Below are 20,164 nucleotides of genomic sequence, written 5' to 3'. Positions count from 1 at the left end.
ACCAGTAACTTAATCCCCTTCCAGAAGGCAGTGCTGCTTTCCAAACATGACTGGTGCCCAGCACATGGGTCCTGGTAACCGAAACACTACAAAGTAGCTCTGATCCGTAGAAAAGAGCCGCAGCCACTCTCAGCTGACCCGGGATTAAAGACAGACAGTACGGACGTGCTCCCTCCACACACATTCAGACCCTCAGAAGCTGGTTAGCAAGGAGCAGTTTGGAGGAAAGGGCAGAGCAGGGCCTATTTAATGGAGATAAAATTGTTTACTTATTTTGTTTGAAAGCACTGGCTTAATGTACTATATGCATAATTTCCAAGTCATTTTTCCCCCCCCACCCTTGGCACTGATACATACTCACAAGCTTAAAATAATGTTAAAGGTTGTTTAGCAAATCATAGTAGTCCCTTTACGTTTTACAGAGTGTGTGTGTGAAGTACACAAACACAACACGTTGACTATAAATACAAGAGACAAGCCAACAGCTCCTTTCCAAGCCCAGCACAGGGATAATCAGATGCAGTCATACCTTAATGCAACCCAGATGACACTTCGGATGCTGTATCAAGTAGAAGTTTTTTCCTGCCTCCTCCACTTCAGCACAGTCCCGTACGTCCAGAACAAGAGCTGCAATTATTACTTACAGATCGCTTTTCCTGACTTAACCACTGCCTTTTATAATTACAAGCAACGGGCTTTTTCTTCCCCGTTCCCCTCCCACGTTTCTAGCCAGTCCCATACAGCTCCATTTGTATTCAGAGACTCCTAGTAACTCCACAGAGCATCTGCCCCACACAGCTACAACCCAGAGAAGGACTAGCTAGAGCTTCCTCTCCATCCAGGCCACGTTGCTCCTCAGAAAGCATCCTCTGGCTTAGTCAGAGGCAACGCGAATGCAGATAAACACTAGCATCCCCATCAGCAGCAAGCTCCTGAAAACTGGAGCAAAACGCGCTCTTTGAGAGCAACCTGCTTCATCTATTGAGCATCCCCAAGGAAATTAAAAGTCAAACCAAACCGCAAAAGAAAGCAAATGAATAACACCTGGGAAAAGGCAGCACTCAGAAGAGTGCAAAGCCTACTTTCACCATCTGCAGCTATAACTCAGCAGGGAGCAGGCACACTGCAAAGCCAGAATAACTTTGAGTCAACAGCRGAATGACTGATGACTGTGCAATGTACACACACATCCAGAGGGCACTGCCTGCCAGGCTTCGGAAGCCTTCCTCCCTTCGTGCTCATTTCCCTGCTCTCAGGCCAAAGAATCTGCACAAAAAAACTCAAGATATTACTTCAGACAACATGCCCGTGATTGGGACGGTGTTGCAGGAGGAGAGTGAAATCTGTGGCATATAAAACCCTCCTCCCCGTGCCCTCCCAGCCAGCCTCAGTGGCTCCCGGTTAAGCAGGCACAAGGTGCACGCAGTGGCCGAACACAGGTGGAGCCCAGCAAGCTGAAAGGGGAGAGGCAGAACTAGACAAAAATCAAGGAAGGAGAGGGAGCGTGCTTTGGAGATCACAGGCACAGAGCGAGCAACCGGAACGGAAATCATTCAGGGCAACACATGATGCTTTGAGCTGTGATCGCGGAGCCAGCAGACACTGCCCAAAGACTCATACTTACAAGGGTGCACGGACTAGAAATGACCCAGCACGCTGCACAGCCGCAGGGAGCACGCTCTCGCTCGCTGCAAGCAAGGCATCCGCGCAGCCCACGCTCCCGAGGAGCCGCAGGCCAGGCCAGTCGCAGAGAGCAACGCAGCGTGGTTCCTTGCCCTACAGGGATATAAAGTGAGAGGACGCAGTGCAGAATCCTAGGGGCCTCAGTGTAACGACAGAGCAGGGAAAACAAGGCTGGGACACACTTCCACAACCCGTGACGCTACTCTCACATCGAATTGAGAAGACATGAGGCCTGGTCTCAAGTTGCTTGTCAGCTCTCTGCAAAAAAAGCGTTATATTGTCAGCTCTCAAAAAAGTGCTATATTTGGTCTTTAGAAAACAGAATTAAAGCAGGCTTTGCTACAGACAGACAAGCACTTTTTGTGTTGTGAATCAAGGCCAGAACGCAGGAGCCAAGGATCTGGGCTGCAATCCTGGGAAGCATTCAGTTTTCCGAGCTTACCTTTAAGGCGAAGCTGCACACGTGCACAGGTTTGGAAACAGAAGCAGCAGCACCAAGGTAAATCAGGCCGACTTCCAAATCGYGTTGGCGTAAGCAGGGGGAGAAGGAGGGATGGGGACAATGGCAGGAGAATACCATGGACTTATCCCAGCGTATAAAGCTTTGCTCATGATTTCTCTCTACAATGGTGCCTGGCACGTACAAACTATAACAGCCCCAACGCAATGCCAAAGCAGGCTGCCTGGGGACGCGCAAGAACACCACCACTTTGTTACACTGTTAAAAGCAGAAATAGCTGGCCCTCTAGAACATTTGCAAATGATTTCACTACATTATGCAAAAAACCCTGCCTCAGAGCAAGTAAATACAGCTTCAACTGTGAATTCAAAACCGCTGTTAAAATATCCCATCTCTCCTGTTGACTCACCAGCCACACGTCTGAGCACAACCTGTTTCTACCAAGGGTCACATGCTACAAACAGCAAAGGACAAACTGAGCAGAGGTCGCGAAGCAGAGAGCGCGCTGGAGATTACCGGGGAGGAAGAGCAGTACCGGTGACCGGGCAGGAGGTCCCTGGTCTGGACACAGTTCCTCGGATTGTGCTTCCCAAGACACTGTGTGAAGCATCCGACCTCCTCAGAAAATCCAGGCTAAAATGACCTTCCTCAGGTCAGGAAGAACATCATTTATACTCCTTCTATCACACAATTTCTTTAAAGCTTAATACTGCACAGCTGGCTAAGTAATACAGAAGGGTTGGCACATTCCTCCATGTCAGCTGGCACTCCTTACTGCAGCAGGCAGAACATAGTATTAGATGGACCACTGGTTCAGTCTGCTCTGCCTTTTCTGATGTTTCTCCTGTTTAGCCTCTCTTTCCCTATATATGACCACAAAAAAAAGCAAAAACAAAAATCCTGCAAAGCCAAAGAGTCCACACAAACTTCATCAAAAGGAATCTACTAAGGAGAACAGCCAAATAAGTGAAAACATTTTAATTAAGTAGTCTTAAAATTATACATCTTCTCCTGCCCTAAACACAAGCCACCTCCCTCAGCCTGCAGCGTAGTCTCTGCCTATGGCTGAACCTCCCACCAGTCTGCACGACACGCACACCACAGTAAAGCCGATCGCAATGTTTGCGGCAGCGTTTACAAGCTTCGGGGAAGAGCCAAAACATGCCAACAGTTGCAAAGGATGAACTCGGAAGAACCGAGCATCCTTGTTCAGAGCATCCAACACACTCTGGATTCACGCTGACCGTCCTAGGTGGGAGTTATTAAGCCTGAGAGCAAAGGACAAACCAGCATCGTGGAGGGGACCACCTGCGAGAAGGCTGCTCTGGCTGCTGTATTCCCTGGGAGTTTGGGGTAGGAATGATGCTCTTTGAAGGAAGTCTGCAGCTGCTAAAAATCGGTATTTCTTCAGCTGCCACACAGGATTTTCTTGCAGAAAGTAATTTCTTCTGCTTGTGAATGCCAAAAATAACAGAACGAGAATAAACACCTTAAAGTCTCCTTCAAAGAGGCGAAACACCTCACAAGGCGTGCTGAGAAACTGCATGTTCGYGTTGGGATTTGGTTGACACGCGAAGCTTTCACAACTACAAAGCACTTGAGGCTCCCACAGTGACACAGGCACGTTACACTACACAGGGCCAAGCTCCCTGGGGACAGCAACTGGGAGAAGCATCTGCACAAGACCGATACTACCACGGTCCTGCAAAAGGCCTGGAAAGCCTTTTCGCACACAACAGGTGGATTAATTGCAAACTGAGCAGCTGACCTCAGGCGTGCAGAGGTTAAAGGACTTCACCCTTTAATTTCAGGGGTTTCAGCAAGTTGCTTGACCTTCCTTTCCTATCAAGAGCCCAGAGAGGAAGGAGGTTTTGGTGGTCAGAGCCCATGTCTAACAACTGCCGAGACCCGAGTTCAGGTCCCTTCTCCATTTCCAGCTTCCTGCGGAAGCAATGCAGGGCGACCGACTCACAGTCTTGCACAGATTTAGCTGCAGTGGTTTTTGTGGGCGGTTTTTACTTTAGCTAGTTTTGTTCTGAAGCTGTTTATCAACTTTACCCATCTCCCAGATCACAGGCTGCCTCCATCTTTCTGTGACTCAGTTCCCCACCTGTACTTCCTTCACAGAGCTTGAGCACGACAAGTGCATTTAGGAGAAAAACAAACAACAAAAACAAAAAACCCCACTGACCACTCTCCTAACAGCTGGTAGCGATGGACGGAGAAGAAGGAGCAACGATTCCCATTCTTTACATGCAAACTGATGAGAAAATACCTCGTCCTCAGTGCTAAGTTTCTATGCATTTCTTACGCCACTGATGCAGAGAGCTCACTGGCATTGGCAAGGCTTTGTGCCCATCACACTTTGCCTCTGACAAAATAAATGTTAAGGCCTAAAAAACAAAAAAATCATCATCATCCATCATCCTCCCTCACCCCTGCTCACTTCTATGTTCTGCATTTCAGATGGTGAGAAGTACTATTCAGTGGGACACTTTCCCTGTGAAAAATGACCAGGCAGCTGTTTCATTTATGAAAATGTGGCTTGTTTTGGAATATCTGAAACAATCCAGTTTTAATATAAAGAAAAATGAACTGCCAAAGGCTAACTGCATAAAGCTGGGACAGGACAATAAATCTGTCAACACAAATACCTCCGAGGAATAAAAATGTGCACTATGGCTCAGCTGCAACCTTCTCTGGTCTGATCTGCACCAAAAGAAGCCAGCAAATTTTCAGACATGCTCCTGTCTCACAAGAACAGGAGATCACATGTAGGGCATTTTACACTGCATGTTTCAAATTGAACACGACTTCCAGCAAACCCCCCCAAGGGAACCACCCCCACAGGCCCCTGTATGAACTCTGCAGCCACCAAGCAAGCGTCATGGGAGGAGATGAAGTGGGCTGGGAGGCCAGCTCATGATTTGGGTTTCTTAACGTGCCTGCAGAAGCAGATGCTCTGCAACACTGATGCTTTGCGCTTGCTGAGAGATGGCATTGGAAGCCAGAACCGGCTCTCCCAAGGAAAAACACAGTGCACACTCACAGTGGAATAACTTGCTTCTGAGCTGCTGTTAAATTCAAAGCTGCCAAGTCTGGAGTTAACAGAGGCCTCCGCAAGAAGTGATTTCAGGCTGAAGGTACAATTAAGCAAGTGTTACTTTTGGAGCAAATAAAACTGAAATGCATTAAAGTCTGGTCACCTCACCTTACTCCAGCCCAGCAGAATTTTACCACAGTCAGCAATTTCCTGCCAATACAGGTCAGGTTACATTTCACTAAGTTGATATTCTCAAATGCTATCTTTCAGCTCAGATTTCTGAGAAATCATGAAGCTCCTCTACAGGTTCATATAGCCATAATAATCACCTGGGGCATTTAGAAACATAGGATGTGTCTCCATCCACAGAGTTCAGCAAGTTTGCTCAGGAATTTAAGCCTGTGCATGGTTTTGAGCAAGGCCACGCGCAGAAGAGATGGCAACCTACAATAAAAAAAGCATAAGGCAACACTGGGGAGAGCTCAGAAACAGAGAAGAAAAATTCAGGCAGCCTGGAAATGGCCAGAACATGGTCCCAGTGCAAGGACTGAGGAGGAACTTATGTTCAGTGCTAGAAGAATTGGGAGCAAGGACCTTTTGGACCATTTTTGGTCATTTCCCCTCTCTGCAGGGAAGCAGGACCTTTGTGCAAATCCTGAAACAGAGAATTAAATCGGAGATACTTGCCTCCATCTGCAGTTATTCCCCCAAATAAAACAGCCTGGAGACACCGAGATTATAGGGTTCTTTTCTTTTTCAACAACCCTGTTTTTAGGGAAAAAAAAGAAAAAAAAGTAGCAGCTTTATATGGAAGGGCTGCCAGGTGAGATGCAATAAAAAAACATCCCAGCTTATCACAAGCTGGTATTATACTAGAGAGGTTTTCACCATATATATATTGGCACAAATCAAAAGATTCCTCCCAAACTCTCAAAGCTGGGAAGACATTTATAGCAATAACAAATGAAGGTTGCTGGCCACACGCCTCCCTGCTTTGTGATTTATACAGCTCGAGAGATGTGGAAGTCACAGGGCAGGGTGGGTGGCGAAGCTTAGCCAAGTCTGCTCTTCCCAAACAAAGGGAGAACCGAACGCAACAGCAGCTCTCCTAACCCTTGCTGGCCTGCCCAGCTATAGGTTCTTCGTAGCCAGGAAGAGTCTTCTCCAAGCCATGCACCAATCTAAACGCAACTTAGAGTCATCAAAACCTGGAGGAAAAACATCCTTTTCCTCTCCCTCACTCTCTTTATTCTAACCCTGACATGTTTTTAAAGTGAACACAGTTCTTGTTGATCTCTGTGGCCGCTGAGGTGGCACCTGAAGAACTGCTTCAGCCTAGCTCAGTACTGGTAAGCTCCTCACACAGGCAGGGAGGACGGTGCTGAGCGCCTGCAGCTAGCTGCTGCTCTGAACCTGAGCTCCTCAATGCTTTCCCGGTAAAAAGGTCCTTGTACTTGTCCTTTATTCGTGGAAGAGGAGCCGCACATGCAGTAATAGGTTCTTGTGACCCTTTCTGAGCCTGATCCGGAAGCTCTATTTATTCATCTTCTGCTACAAGGACACCAAAGCTGTTCCACGGGGTTACCTGCATGCCACGGGCATCTACAGACAGTCAGCAGAGCAGCTGACCATAACGGGTTACTGCAACCACTACGGACACCAGTTTGACTYGTACCATGCGGAAGTGAAAAGCTGCATTTCACCCATAATCCTTCTCTCATGGGGTGTTCAGCATTTTACTAGACAGATGGGGTCCACATGCAGCTTTCCTTCTAGAGCACCCTTTGATGACTCCATGCTGTCTCAGTCCTCAGTTTTTACCCAGCAGCACATCAACAAATATAAAAAGATTCTATATCACCGAAATCTTGTCTGCTTTCCTATCCCAACTGTATCACATGACCAAATAAAAGACGTTACTTCGCCTTACAAGCTTTGCTTCAACACAGCAGAATTTTACAGCTTCAGAGTTTGACTGTTTCCTCCTCACAGGTGAAAAGAGGGTCCATTTTTTAAAAGCTATACGCATTTGAAGGAGTCTGATCTTTGAAAAACAATCACCAAGATGAATAGAGCTCAATGGATTTCATCAACATAGAACAAAGATGCTTTTTTTATACTGTAGGGAAATTGCAACTGCAGAACATGGCTGGAAGAGAAATGTCTCAGATTTGAGACAAAACGACAGTGTTGTTCTCTCCCCCTCCCTGCCTCACTCGCTGCCCAAGTTACTGGAAGTTTTCCCTCCTCTTCAACACAGCTAACACAAAGCTACAGGCTCTGAGGAGGGGTGTCCCACAAGGGAGCATGAAAGAGCTGCAGCAGGGCAGGGAGACGTCATCTGCCCTGGCAGTGTCCACAGAAGGGTTTAACAAAGCTATTTTAACAACTCACACTTTAAACGCACTCGTTTTCCTGAGAGGGTGGATGAAACCCAGCAGTCAAGCRACTCGTACTTTCAGCATTCAACGGGAAGATCTTCACTGGAGTGAGCTTTTTTTCAAACAAGCTTCACTGCAAAGCATGGAGAAGTTAAAGGCTTCCTCTGCCCTGGAAAGTGGCACTTCTACCTCCATCAGATTCCCAACAAAATCCAACTGCTTCCTCAGCACTCAATTTCTTGGACATTTGAGCCACTTTGCAGGAGAGCACTTTCATTTCAATTGCATTATCAGGTATATCTGCCCAAGCAGAGAACAGAGCAGAAAAAGTGCCCTGCAGCGAGGATTAAACGTTCACACCACGTTACTTACTGTGACAGGCACCTGAAGAGGAGTCATGGGTGGAATACTATTGCTTACCAAATCCTCCAGCCAAGACAGGCCAAGAGTGAAAGTGCTCTCTTTCCACATATTACTGTCTACAACATCAAACAATCCATAACCACTTAAACTATTTTCCCACCATTTCAGTTGTTGCTTTTCAGAGGTGCTGCACAAAAAGAATCCTTCACTTTTCTCTTGCATTAACCTTCCAGAAGACGAGAGGAAAAAGTGAACCAAAGACCTGAAGACAAATCCCTAACTCCGCCCTGTGCCTCTGGAGCACAAGGGTCAGAAGGGAGCACCATGGCCTTTTTGCAAGCACTCACCTTCAGTCCTTCAGACACTAATGTCTTCAAGTAGCAGTGAAGCAGCCAGACGTACTAAGGACAAATTAGTGGTATGTAGTGTTTTAATAAAGTGGCACAAGGAAATAAAACTGTKAGCTTTAAACCAGCATTACGAACTCACTCCAAGCTGCTGTAACAGAGGTCATTTACAGCATCTGAAATACAGTAATAGAAATGGTCAGGTTAAGATTTCTTATAACATTTGTGCAAAAATCTTTATTTTTGTCTAATGAGAGGGTTTGTACTTTAGTTTGCAAAAAACTAAATCAAGCTATTTACACCTAATTGTTCTTCTTTGCTCACTCACTCCTCCTCATCTTAACCTTGTTATCAAGGTGACAAGACAGGTAAGAAAATATACACACAAGTGCAATGAAATTGCCTGTGGGCTCTCCACCACCTCTTGCACATCACCTTACAGAAAACACTAAGATAAATTTGAGCATGTATTTTATTTACAGATTTTCTCCTTCATTCATCCTTTATGAAGATGAATCATCAGCATATGAAATCCACTCAGTTATTGCTGTATGTTCACTGGATGAAATTCATTGCATCTTGCATAGTAGCAACTGTAAATGCTTGGATGCACTGTGGTATATACCTAATGAATCTCAATTTCAGACCATATATTTTAAATCCAGAAGGTATCTCCACAGGTGTAATCTGCTTTCCATTTGGTTTTGCAAATAAATGAATTTGTCCCAAGACATACAATAACCTAAGAGCTCATTTAGCACAAGGGTTTGCAGTTTCCAGWCAGTTCCCAGGGGACAACTTGCCCACTCCACAACAGTTTGTGTGACATCTGTTTCTGGTTTCAGAGAGGTCAAAGACCAACTGGAGAACCTACCACAGAGAAAGAACGAACTTGCTAATAGTGCCAAACCCTCCAGCAGCAAGGCAAAGGCAAAGAAAATCAGTATTTTGTTTGTATTTAATTCTATAATTCTCCCTTTCTTCCAGACGTCCCCTACGAGAATGGGTCATCAGCATATGAAATCCTCTTCTGTTACAGCTGTGCAGTCACTGAACAGATTGCATTGCATCTTGCTCAAGTGCAACCGTAAACACGCATGCTTGAGTGCAATGTGGTATATACTTAGCAAACATTATATACTAAATATCTTACATCTGTGGACAAAGTTACAATTTTCAAGGGCAAACTTCCAAAGTAGCAATCAAAAAGCACAAGTCCAGCTTCCAGATGTTACAAGATTTCTAAAGCCTAGAAACTCCTGTTCCCTTTGCAACTGATGGAAGAGCAACAAGTGGGAATCTATAAATACACCGGGGTCGAAAGCTGTCTGCTAAAGAGAAAATAAAATCAGTGCTATGCAACCCAACTTCTACGCTTTCGCTTTTGAAGCCAGCTGGTAGCAAAAGCAGTATGTGTTAAGGCTCCATTCAGGCCACACGCTCCTTTAAAATTCAAGCAGCAAGTGCCCCAGCAGAACATTATCAGCTCTTTCCACAGCAGCATGTCGCCTTGGGTGCCAGTTCTTCAAACACACGAAGCATATGGTTAACTCGAGACATGAGAGTAAGCCTAGCAGAACCAACGCAACCTGTGAACTGCATAAAATGAAGTCGCATAACTGCTGGCAGGTTCAGTACACTTCGTTGTCACATCAATATGCAAGTTACTTAGCTGTGCAAGAATTTTTTGTTCCTTTTGAAAAAGAAAACCCAAACGAACACTGTTTCTATATACACACCCTGGTGAGAAATGCCACCTGAAACAGGAAACATGGACATGAAGGATGCTGTTGCTTTCTCCTTCAGCATCCAGTGAYTGAATCTCTGGACCAGATTTGGCACCGGTCTCTATCACTCAGCCCCGGCATCTCACTGAAGCAGCAATGTGCAAAGGTGACGTGCAGCAGCATCGCCTTCCCTTCGCCTTGCAAAGCCTGGGCTCACTGGTGCAAGATAACCCGTGCAGGATCAGGGTACAGCACCAGTAGACACTGCCAACACGCATGAATCACCCGCTGGCCCATAAAGTTGTCTTTGGCTGTGGGTCAGCGCTCCACCCTGTTAACAGCTCGGCAATAATCAGTCATGACAAGCTGCCCTGCTGGCTTTGCTGCCTGAAACGTGCTTACTAGCCAGGTGTGCTCCAGACAAGGTCAGTGATGCACTCCAGCCTTACCAGGTGTCTAGTTTAGCCAAGTCTGCTGTCTCAGAGATGGTCGCTGCAGTCAGAGCGCATAGACACTGCCATATCCACAAGGAAAATACAAATTGTAGGCCATCCACTGAAAAACACTGTAATAAGCTAATGAGAAAGATATAACTGTCAGTGCTGATTACTGCCTTGCTTGGTGGCTTCAGGAAGAGTCAACACAGCTTTTGTAGCGAGAAATAGTCTTTCAGACCCAAAGAAGTCTTTGAAGCCATTCGTGGCRAAACCCACGAATGATGTACTGCACTTGGATTTCTGCAAGTGTTTTTGGTGAGGGACCATTTCAAAGCAAGATACTGCTGGATACAAAGAAAGGCTTTTGCATGGATTGATGATGGGTTAAAAGAATAGGAAACAAAGATCAGAAACAGTCAGTTTTCACAATGACAAGTTGCTACCAGCAAAACTCCAGAGACTTGTGCTGGAGCCTCTGCTATTACACACACACAAAGATCTCTGAAGAAACGGAAGAGTGAGARGATATCGGATTTTCAACTAATTCCAAAGGGTCTCATGATACCAAATGCCTGGGGATGAGGTCTCTAGCCACCACTAGTGATCACTGTTGAAGACCAAATACTAGACTAGACAGACCTTTGGTTTTATCGCACGCAGACAGTCTCATGCTCCTAAGGTCTGTTAGGATGGCACAATAAGCTGACTGACAGTGAAGTCCTACAGGATGTTGACTCAAGGTCCACTGCAACATTTATAATAAAGGCCCAGAAACGATGGTGTGGACATATCAGGTAGCAAAAGTCAAAACCTTTTGCAGAGATGTAGCACCTCAGGGATTCCCTACAAGTATCTCCAAGCACAACTTACTGGTCAACTTCTTCAAGGTCCTAGCAGCAGACTGGTTTCAGCTGGATGCCAAGGCAGGGGAAAGCATAACCCCTTTTTAACACAACAGCATGCAAGAACACACCAAAGCAGTTGCAGCAGGCTGGCTGCTGTGCCGAGTGGTGCTGAGACTGGCTAATAATGGGAACTCGTGGCATGCATGGCAGTGATCACAGGGGCATCTACCTCATCTCCTGCAAGGCCACCAGCTCAGAGGGGAGAGGGGCATCCTTTCCTGCACAGCAGGTAATTTGAATTGTTCCTCTGTGCAGAAGCAACAGAGTAACCCTGCAAGAGGTTTCTTTCCTGTTCGCTTGTTCACAGTTCTTGACTGTCTCAGCTCTGTAGGGATTTTAACTTCACAACAGGTAAACTAACTTTATTTTACATCAAGTGGCTTGGCCAGAGTGATGACTTATAATTAGACATTAGAGAAGCTGTCTGCACATTTTCAAATAGATAAAATACACCATACTGAGACTTGCCCCTGCACCTGCATAGCTGTAAAGAAACTATTTGGGGCTTTAGTTTTAGCAGTAAGTAAAAATTCAGGGACTTAAATCTGTCTTTTCAAAGCACTTCCTCTGTGCACACAGACACTGTGGCTTCCCTCATAAAAGCAGCATTCAAAAAATACATCAACTCCTCCCAAAACACAAGTCACAATCCAAGAATAGAAGCTTCAACAAATGTAGAAGTGAAGGAGAATTCATACGGACTGCGCCAATGGCCACATGGGCTTAAATGCATGGTCACGAAGAGCTGCAAAGTTCAAGGGCATATACTGCACCTCACTATAAAATGAGAAGTAGTCTCCACTCACAGCACTTAAACGTCTTGTTCCTGAAAGACCTCTTCAAAGCAGTACTGCACTGAGACAACGCAGGAGCTGCTGTTCCTGCAAGCAAAGACACTGCCGGGCATGGAAAGCATCTGAGGATACATCAGGCTTAACAGTCCTACATAAGCCTAAACAAGCATTACAAAGAAGCTACATCACGTCTACCTCGAACCAAGGAAGTTACTGAGACCTATCCCACAAAAGCCTCACTATACAAGAGACTGAAAAGATTAAATAGGTTTTGTGCATTTTGTAATACTCTAGATAACAATCGGGATTCATTTGCAAAAAGGATCAATGCCAAAAAATGCTTGGGGAGAGAACATGTTTGCTCATTCCAGAGCTGATCAAGCTTTCACATTCAGACCAGCTGGGCATGCCTACGGTCCCAGCACTTTTCCACATGTTCACAAATGAGATATTTTCCAAACAACAGCAATTAAAAAATGAAACCTGAAAATACATTTTTTTTAAGGAAAATGCAGAGAAGCACACTGCTCCTTTATTAAGCTTCTTTAGGTTAAGGAGTGACAGAAACCCACACAACGATTCACACAAGTTACTGCAAATTCTTGTTGACAAGGGTGTCTTTCTAGACCAGCTAGGATAGGAACAGTTTTAGAAACAGGAGGAAGTGATAACCTGAAAGAAAACTGGTCTCAGCAGAAAAAGCCCTGGATCAACACAGCTGAGAAAGGAGAAAAAAAATGTTTAGAACAATGTTTATGGTTTACCGTTAAGTTAACAATTGGACCAGCATCCAGAAGACCCTGGGTAGAGACTTAGGGACTACACGGGTATGCTCTTTGCACTGACATTGGGAACTTCAACTTATCACAGCACATCTCTCACCCATTAGAAACTCCCACTCTTAACCCATTTAGGGAAGCCAATTTCCCGGTAGTCTTTAGGTAGAAACGGGAGAGTTTTACTTCCATGATATTTTTGCATGCTCCGCTTGTTAATTAAACATGGGAAATAAGGTCCAGATGCCACTGCCAATACACCTTCTGTCAGAGAGGGAAGGCGTTTAACTATGCCACCAGGAAAGATATGCTGATGATGTAAACCGTTCTCACCAAGCAGATTTGCTGACACAGACACACCAGCGTAACCTTTGTAACCCAGGTCAGTCCATAACAAGACAGGGCATCAGTCCAGAACACCACGGCGTAGGTGAGACTGAGACCAACCCTCCCTCACCTCACAGTGGGGAAAAGGAGGCATGAGAAAACCAAGTGATTTGACCATAGTTTATAGCAGGAACTGGTCAGAGCTGGAAACTAGAAACTCCTCCTGAAACGCAGCTTTAGTGCCTGAGCTACAAGACAGTCTACTTTTCACATGAAAGCATGCATTTACTAAGAATGTCATTAAATCCACCTGAGAAACACCCACAAAAAATGTGCTGCGGGGTTTATCTTTTCCGAGGAAGAAGGGGAAGGGAGTGTTTGCATAACTAACCATAAATCCCATACACATACAAAGGAAAACTAGTGGTGAAGAGCATCCRGGGGATAACGTAAAAGGAGAAGTCAGGGAACGAAGAGAACAGAGGCAGCAAAAAATGCATGAAGTAGCCTGCTCGCCAATTAACCGTTGATTGATCTCAACCAGACCCCCAAWACTTATTTCCCTTCAACCAGTCTGCAGTCAGTAACGCTCCTACCAGGCGCTTTCTTGCCCGTTCGTGAATAAAGGTCCTGTTCATCAATGGGGAAAAATTCCGCCCTCACCCATCTGCACATACCCGGTTCCTGTTGACTTCTACAAGATTTCCCTTTACTATTGGACTGTTCCACAGCAGTTTCGAATCAGCCCAGATGGAGCAAAATAAAAGACAAAAAAATCATTTTGAGGGTGGAAATTTAGCAGGCAAACGCTTGTAACTGTTTTCTTGCTGGCAGGAGGAGTTATTGGGCCTTTAGGGGAAACAAAAGCCAATATAAACTTGGACACAGAAGGGCTACAGCTGAAAGCATAGGGGAAAAAATGTGTAAAATATTATTGTATACAACCAGAAAGCTACTCCTCTGAGACTGTCAAAGCATTTTCACAAAGAGATGGAGGAGAGGAAAGGTTTATCCTGCTTTCTAATACAGAGAAGCCAGACAAAAAAAGATAGAGGAGAAGATCCAGCAAAAAGAACATGCTTAATCCTATTAAAATTAATGAGATTTCAGCCTGGTCTCCACACAAAAGTTGTATTGGTTTAGCTTAAGTGGATTTAAACACAGATTTAGCTAAAGTGGATTCTCCCCAAGCTAAACAAACATAAATCGGTGAAGACCGTAGCCCCTTTCTGCCCAACTTTGCCTGCATACACAGACGTAGTCCCTGATCACAACCAAGCTAAGCAGACAAACGTACCAGGTCCACGGCAGGGGGGGACAGTCTCTCCCATTCGGGGGAGAGGAAGGAAGGAGGAAGAGCAGCGGCAGGGCGCAGCCTCGCCTCGCTTTGCGTAATGCACAGGGACTGCCTCGCGCCAGCACGCACACCCTCGGAAGGCAGTGGCGAGAGGGTTGTCACCAGCAGAAGCAGCGATGGTCGTGAAGAGGGCTTGCTGAGTGTCTCAAAGAAGGAAGGGGGCGGGGGAAAGAGGTCCTTTAGCACAGGTAACCTCCCCTTCCCTTTCTGTACAGTTGGGGAATAAAGGAAGTAGCTGTGAGGGCTGGCCAACTACAAAATCGAAGGAAGTCAGATGCAAAAGAAGTTTCAAGTCAGCAATAAGCAGCAGCAAGCCAGGGTAGGTAACGCAGCCCTCCTTAGCCACATCTACTAAGAGCAGAGCACAGCTCAGCTGTCCTTTACAGGACACAGGCTCAGCTCAGACTCCRCAAAGGTTGGAGCTGGAATAAGGCACAGAGATAAACCGGGCCCACCACTACAACCAGCACTGGCTGCCTGGGTCTAACTTCCTTTCCAAATGGAGGATCAGATCCAAACCCCAGCTGGTTCCTCAGGCAGAGGTGACGAGACATGCCACTGGTCTGCAAGGTCCTGCCACAAGTATCAGGCATGGTCCAGCAGGCTGCAAACCGCCCGTTCCTCTAGCATGGGAGAGGCAGGCTCATCTCCATCTTCTCTCTGACAGTGACACTGAGTGGCAAAGACCTCGAATCCAACAGCATAAAAACTGCATTTTCTGTCACTGCTCCTCAAACTCTTTGGTCCTGCATCTCATTTTTTTTCTGCTGCAAATTACCCAAAAAGCTACAGCCAATTCCTTAGGCCAGACAGGAGAGAGCCCTTCAGAGTCAGCTATCGTAACAGCGTAGAACAATTCCCACGCTTCATTAAACAATCTTCTCAGCTGCTTGTCTGGCTCCGATAGTACAGAGGTAGGCAATCTAGAGAGGGAGAAGTTAAACGTGGACTTTGCCAAAAAGATGAAGTGGAAGTGTCCCAACCTGACTTGCTTGGCACTTCAGTATGAGAACCAAGCTGAGAATCCGTATTTCTGGCTCTCTGCCCTGTTCCTCCCTTCATACCACATTGTCCTACCAGAACAGCGAATAAAGAAGAAAATGCCTAATGTGTTTTTCAAGCACTCAACGAGTCTTCATTTGAACTGGGAGGAACGGACACGATGGAAAAGCCAGTCTCACATAATGCCTTTTATTCCACGCATAGCCCATTATGCAAAGYGCATTCAGAGACCAGCTCTCCCACCATGGCAACGCCGTCACTGCCAAGGTGGTAGCAGCTATGGCACAGCAGCACATTTCGATCCCATTCCACCAGATGACATTGCACAGCATCAGCTCAGTGCCAGCGCAGCAACACCCCCGGTTCCGAGCACTGAAAGGCATGATCTGATCTTTGAGGCACAGCCAGCAACGGCAAAGAAAAAACAAAGCCAGCAAAGGTGACAGAAGACTGCCAGAATTTTTGGCAGCTACGCTGATTTGCATCCCAAAATGACTGGAAGAAGTCTCATCTCAGTGATAACTGCAATGGCAACAAAGCAATGCCATCAGCTAAGCGCAAAGTTTCTAAGAATAAGCCTAAAGAACTGAAGCAACRAGGAAGCCAGGCAGCACCACAGCAAGCAGTTAAGTGCTAGCTCCTCTCCACATACCAGTGAGGTGAAAACATAGTTTCACTGAACAAGAAAACCCACTTTTGCAGTTCTTGTCACCTGCTTAGGCTGATAGGGCCTGGATTAACTGTTCACAGGAACATGCCATAATGGGAGGAAGCAAAAAAAAGAAGGGTGTATTTCGAAGTAGATCATTGTTCTGACCCAGCCCACCACGCCACCAAACAACAGCATTGAAGAGATCGCAAGCAGAGATGCAGAAACTTCTCAGGTCACAGCAAATTCACTGGGGAACCGTATTCTGACTGGCTAAAGGCCACAGAGAAAGCTGGTGACACAGCCAAAACCAGAGCTCATAAATTCATGACTCTCCGCAAGAAAAAGCCACCCTGGGACCCTTACTTTGATGCAGACGGTCCTTAGGAGAGGAGGCCTCTGCATCACACCAGATGAAGATGCAGCACCTCATCCAGGAAAGGGCAACTTATCACAGGCGCTCTGGGGTCTAGCGACCTTCTTGGATTGTCAGCAGTCAAAAGCTACAGGAACCGGGACTGATGTTTCCAAAGCACACAGCTAGCTTCTGCTTGCATTCATTTTCAGCCTTGCTACTGTCCCTGCAGAGCCAGCAACATCCTTATACCCTAGCAGTCAAATTTGCCAGCTTTACAAGCTCCACCAGTTCCTGAGAGTCCGATTCACAGAAAGGGAACAGTAACTTCAGCCCAAGGGAGCAAAATTAACAGAAGGAACGAATGCACTTTAAGTGCTTGCAAACTCCATACACTCCAAAGAAAAAGGGCTAAAGGAACATCACAGTTTACTTTAGAGGTTTAGTTGGCTTCTCAGCCAACAAGGTCAACAGTGCCCTGGGGGTTATTCTAGATCCAACCTGCTGGGTATTATTGACAGGGCGGGTATGACAAAGGGTTACACCTGCAGAATGGACTGGGAGCTGGCAAGGGAAGCAAACACACTAAGCTAGAGTACACAGATGACATCCGGCAACAGCACATGCAGTGGGGATCCTGCCTTCCCGGTTCTTCAGCCGCTGCCCCTTCCCAGGCCCAGGAGAAAGCASACCTGCTCCTCAGCCACAGCACGCTGGCGGGAAGATGGTAACTGCCAAGTTCAGCCTGCAGTCAGAGTATTGCAGCTTTTTCCTGACTACCCATACTGCTGTGAGCCACTTTTCTCCTATAGAATTACCTCCCATTGACCCCATTTTTATGGTTTAGAGTCACAGATTTTTAAGGGTAGGAAGAAAAAAAAAAAAAAAGCCACGTAGATCATCCAGCTTGTGCAGCACAAGCCATGGAGTTTCATCCAGCAATTACTCAGTGTGTGGAGGGGTGGGGGCATCTCACCTACCACATAAATGAACTCTGCGCCATCTGCGTGTTAATAGGGATGAACATCTCTTTCAGAAAGACATCTGATCTTGATTTAAACACTTCAAAGGGCAGACACTCAGCTGGTGCAGATTGTCACTGCTCTGCAAGGGAGCTGTAACAATCTACAGCTGCTGAGGATTTGCACGCAAGCGCTGGCGAATTGACCACTTTTTCCTCCAGCTTTCCCAGCGCGTAATTGCTCTGGCTATTAGAAGTTTGTATCAAACGTAAAGTAACAATTAAAGGGGAAGGATAAATCTAAAACAGACGTGAACAGGCTCACGTGTGGGGTCCGGCTATGGGAGCAGGCCTCCAATTTAGTAACACGTCAGAGCAGGAGTCGAGCGTGGCAGCTTACCACGCCCATGCAGGCAACGTAGAAGTACTGTAGGGAGATTAGGGCCGAGAGAAAATACACGTGCAAGACATCCATCCACCCGTGTGACTGCTCTGAACAGTAAGCGCAGCACCGCTCCAAGCCCAGCTCATGCACGCCAGCCAGGATGAAGCAGCAGATGAATACACCTGCTCCTCTGGTTTGCGAGTGCACAGTGGAGTAACGGGTTCATTCCTCTCATGTCCAGCTCTCCCACGATATGTCACTGTAAATATGGTGGCATAAGTCCTCACTGGATCCACTTTACAGAGCTTTCAATATATAAAACTGTTTCGAGCGTGGATGACGCTATACGGAACGTGCTCAGTTGAACGCTATGGTTTTACCTGGTGTCAGAGTGAGTGGGGATGTCAGCAAAATTGTATGCTTAAAGCTATATAGAGAAAAGTTTTATCTGTACCATTGTAAAATAAAAAGAAGCRAGAAAAACTACTTAACAAACCACGTCTTCCCAGTTTCTTCAGGCAGTCTTGGACATTTCTAGCAAACATTGCTTAAAACACAAGCATCTCCATTCCTAAATGTCCCTGCAACAGTTTCCCTTGAAAATTTAGTCAGTCCCATACTCCTGAAAAAGTCAGTTACTACATTTAAAAGGGCACATGCCCTATAATCCAGGTTATGCAGCCAGAGATTATAAATGCATTATCAGGCCTTCAGCATGGATGTTTTTCATCACTGAAGCTTGAAATTTCATCCGCAAATTACTTCCAACACCTTTGAAAAGTCTGTGCCAGGAGACTTAATTTAGAAGGCAAAGGCTGCAGGTTGCAYGGAAGTTCCAATTAGAATTTCAATAGCAAATAACCAGATGCAAAGTCTGTTTTCTGGCAGATGGTTTTATAAGTTCAGCAGGGAATTTACATCTAAAATAAAAAATGAAGATGTCTACACCAACGCATTAAGAGGCATGCAGCCTGAAATTGTCCCCAGAAAAACACAAAAGGGGTGCATGCATGCCTTGGTGTGTATACAYATATCTATTTTTTAAACTAGAGCCAAGCAGCAGACACGCACAGCAAATGCATTAATCTACTATGGACATGAAATTTAATAAAAATGGACAGATCACTTCTAAAGCAGCCATTGCCATGTAATGGACCGCATTAACATATAGAGTAGTGCGTGATTACTGTGGATAAAGTATGACTGGAACAGAAATACATGCCTTTGTGAGAGATGCACACTAGGTGATCAACATGCATCTTATAGTCTAGTTTTCAAAGCTACTGAACAGCCACAAAACCCTCTGGAGTCGGAGGGGCAYCAAATACTCAATGTCCCCGAGTTTACCTCTCTCGGCAAGGCAGCAACCTAGATCAAGGTGGGGAGTTAGTATTTCTATAGGGAGGAGGGGTGGGTTTCTCCAGCAAGCAGTCGGTTAACTCACCTTATCAGGAAGCAGCAGCGCTCTTGCATGGCCAAGCCTGGCAGGCATTCATTCAGCTAACACGCGGGACATCAAGGCAGCTCACTTGAAGGGCTCCTGAGACAGGGTTTTTCTTTGCCAATCCTAGGAGAGAAAGTTTGGGAGAGAGCAGAGGCAGATGTCAAAGGACACGGCGCTCCCCACGAGGTGCTGTACGGGAGAGCTTGATCAGAGAACTGTATTTACTGGAATCCAGCAGCGTGTCCACGTTAGCGTGCCCAGGGTACAACCAAACCTACTGAAAACCTTTACTTTGGGTCCGATAAGATGGAAAACATCTGTACGGTATCATGCAAAGGGGGATGCCATTTACAAAGGTAACCTCAGTATTACACTCTCTACAGTATTTGTTTAGATACAGGAGTTTTTTTACATACATGCAGAGTCTCTTGTAAGAGCGATCTGCTACAGACACCACAGTTCGGAGGCGCTCTGTAAGGAAGGAAAAGGAGAAAGACTCCCCGTACCACTGACGGGTACCTCGAAGAGCAGCAGCCAGGGCCGGCAGCAAAGCCGGGCGAGCGCAGGCTCCCGAGGCGGCACTACCGGCGCCGAGCTCCTCCGCCTAAGGAAGGGATCACCTTCCCGCGCCCCTCAAGGCCTCCAGCCTGGCGCGCACTCAACTTCCCAGCAACCCGCCCTGCCGCTGGGCCTTACAGACGGGGCCGAAGCGGCCACGCCGCCGCCGCCGCTGAGCTCCCCGGCGGGGCCCGGCGGCTCCCCGAGGAC

General features: G+C 46.3%; 1 protein-coding gene across 4 annotated transcripts in view; it reads right to left on the bottom strand.

The window, feature by feature from the left end:
* LOC112962703 (uncharacterized protein C11orf24-like) overlaps positions 1-20,085 on the bottom strand; it is a 32,913-nt gene extending 12,828 nt beyond the window's left edge. Inside the window, exons 1-2 of one of the 4 annotated variants that reach the window (XM_026059113.1) lie at positions 19,813-20,085; positions 19,397-19,519 (exon numbers count right to left, since the gene is read on the bottom strand). In XM_026059113.1, the coding sequence (XP_025914898.1) occupies positions 19,397-19,444 (48 nt within the window). In that variant the 5' untranslated portion in view covers positions 19,445-19,519; positions 19,813-20,085. Of the gene's footprint in view, positions 1-7,580; positions 7,758-8,277; positions 8,297-19,396; positions 19,520-19,812 lie in introns of those variants that run through there. The other 3 variants (XM_026059112.1, XM_026059114.1, XM_026059115.1) reach the window with 3 other exon arrangements.
* Positions 20,086-20,164: the final 79 nt, after the last annotated feature.

Source organism: Apteryx rowi, unplaced genomic scaffold (genome assembly GCF_003343035.1).
Source record: "Apteryx rowi isolate R43461 unplaced genomic scaffold, aptRow1 scaffold_152, whole genome shotgun sequence".
NCBI lineage: Eukaryota > Metazoa > Chordata > Aves > Apterygiformes > Apterygidae > Apteryx > Apteryx rowi.
The sequence above is the reverse complement of the archived record's forward strand: the minus strand, read 5'-3'. Positions and strand labels throughout refer to the sequence as shown.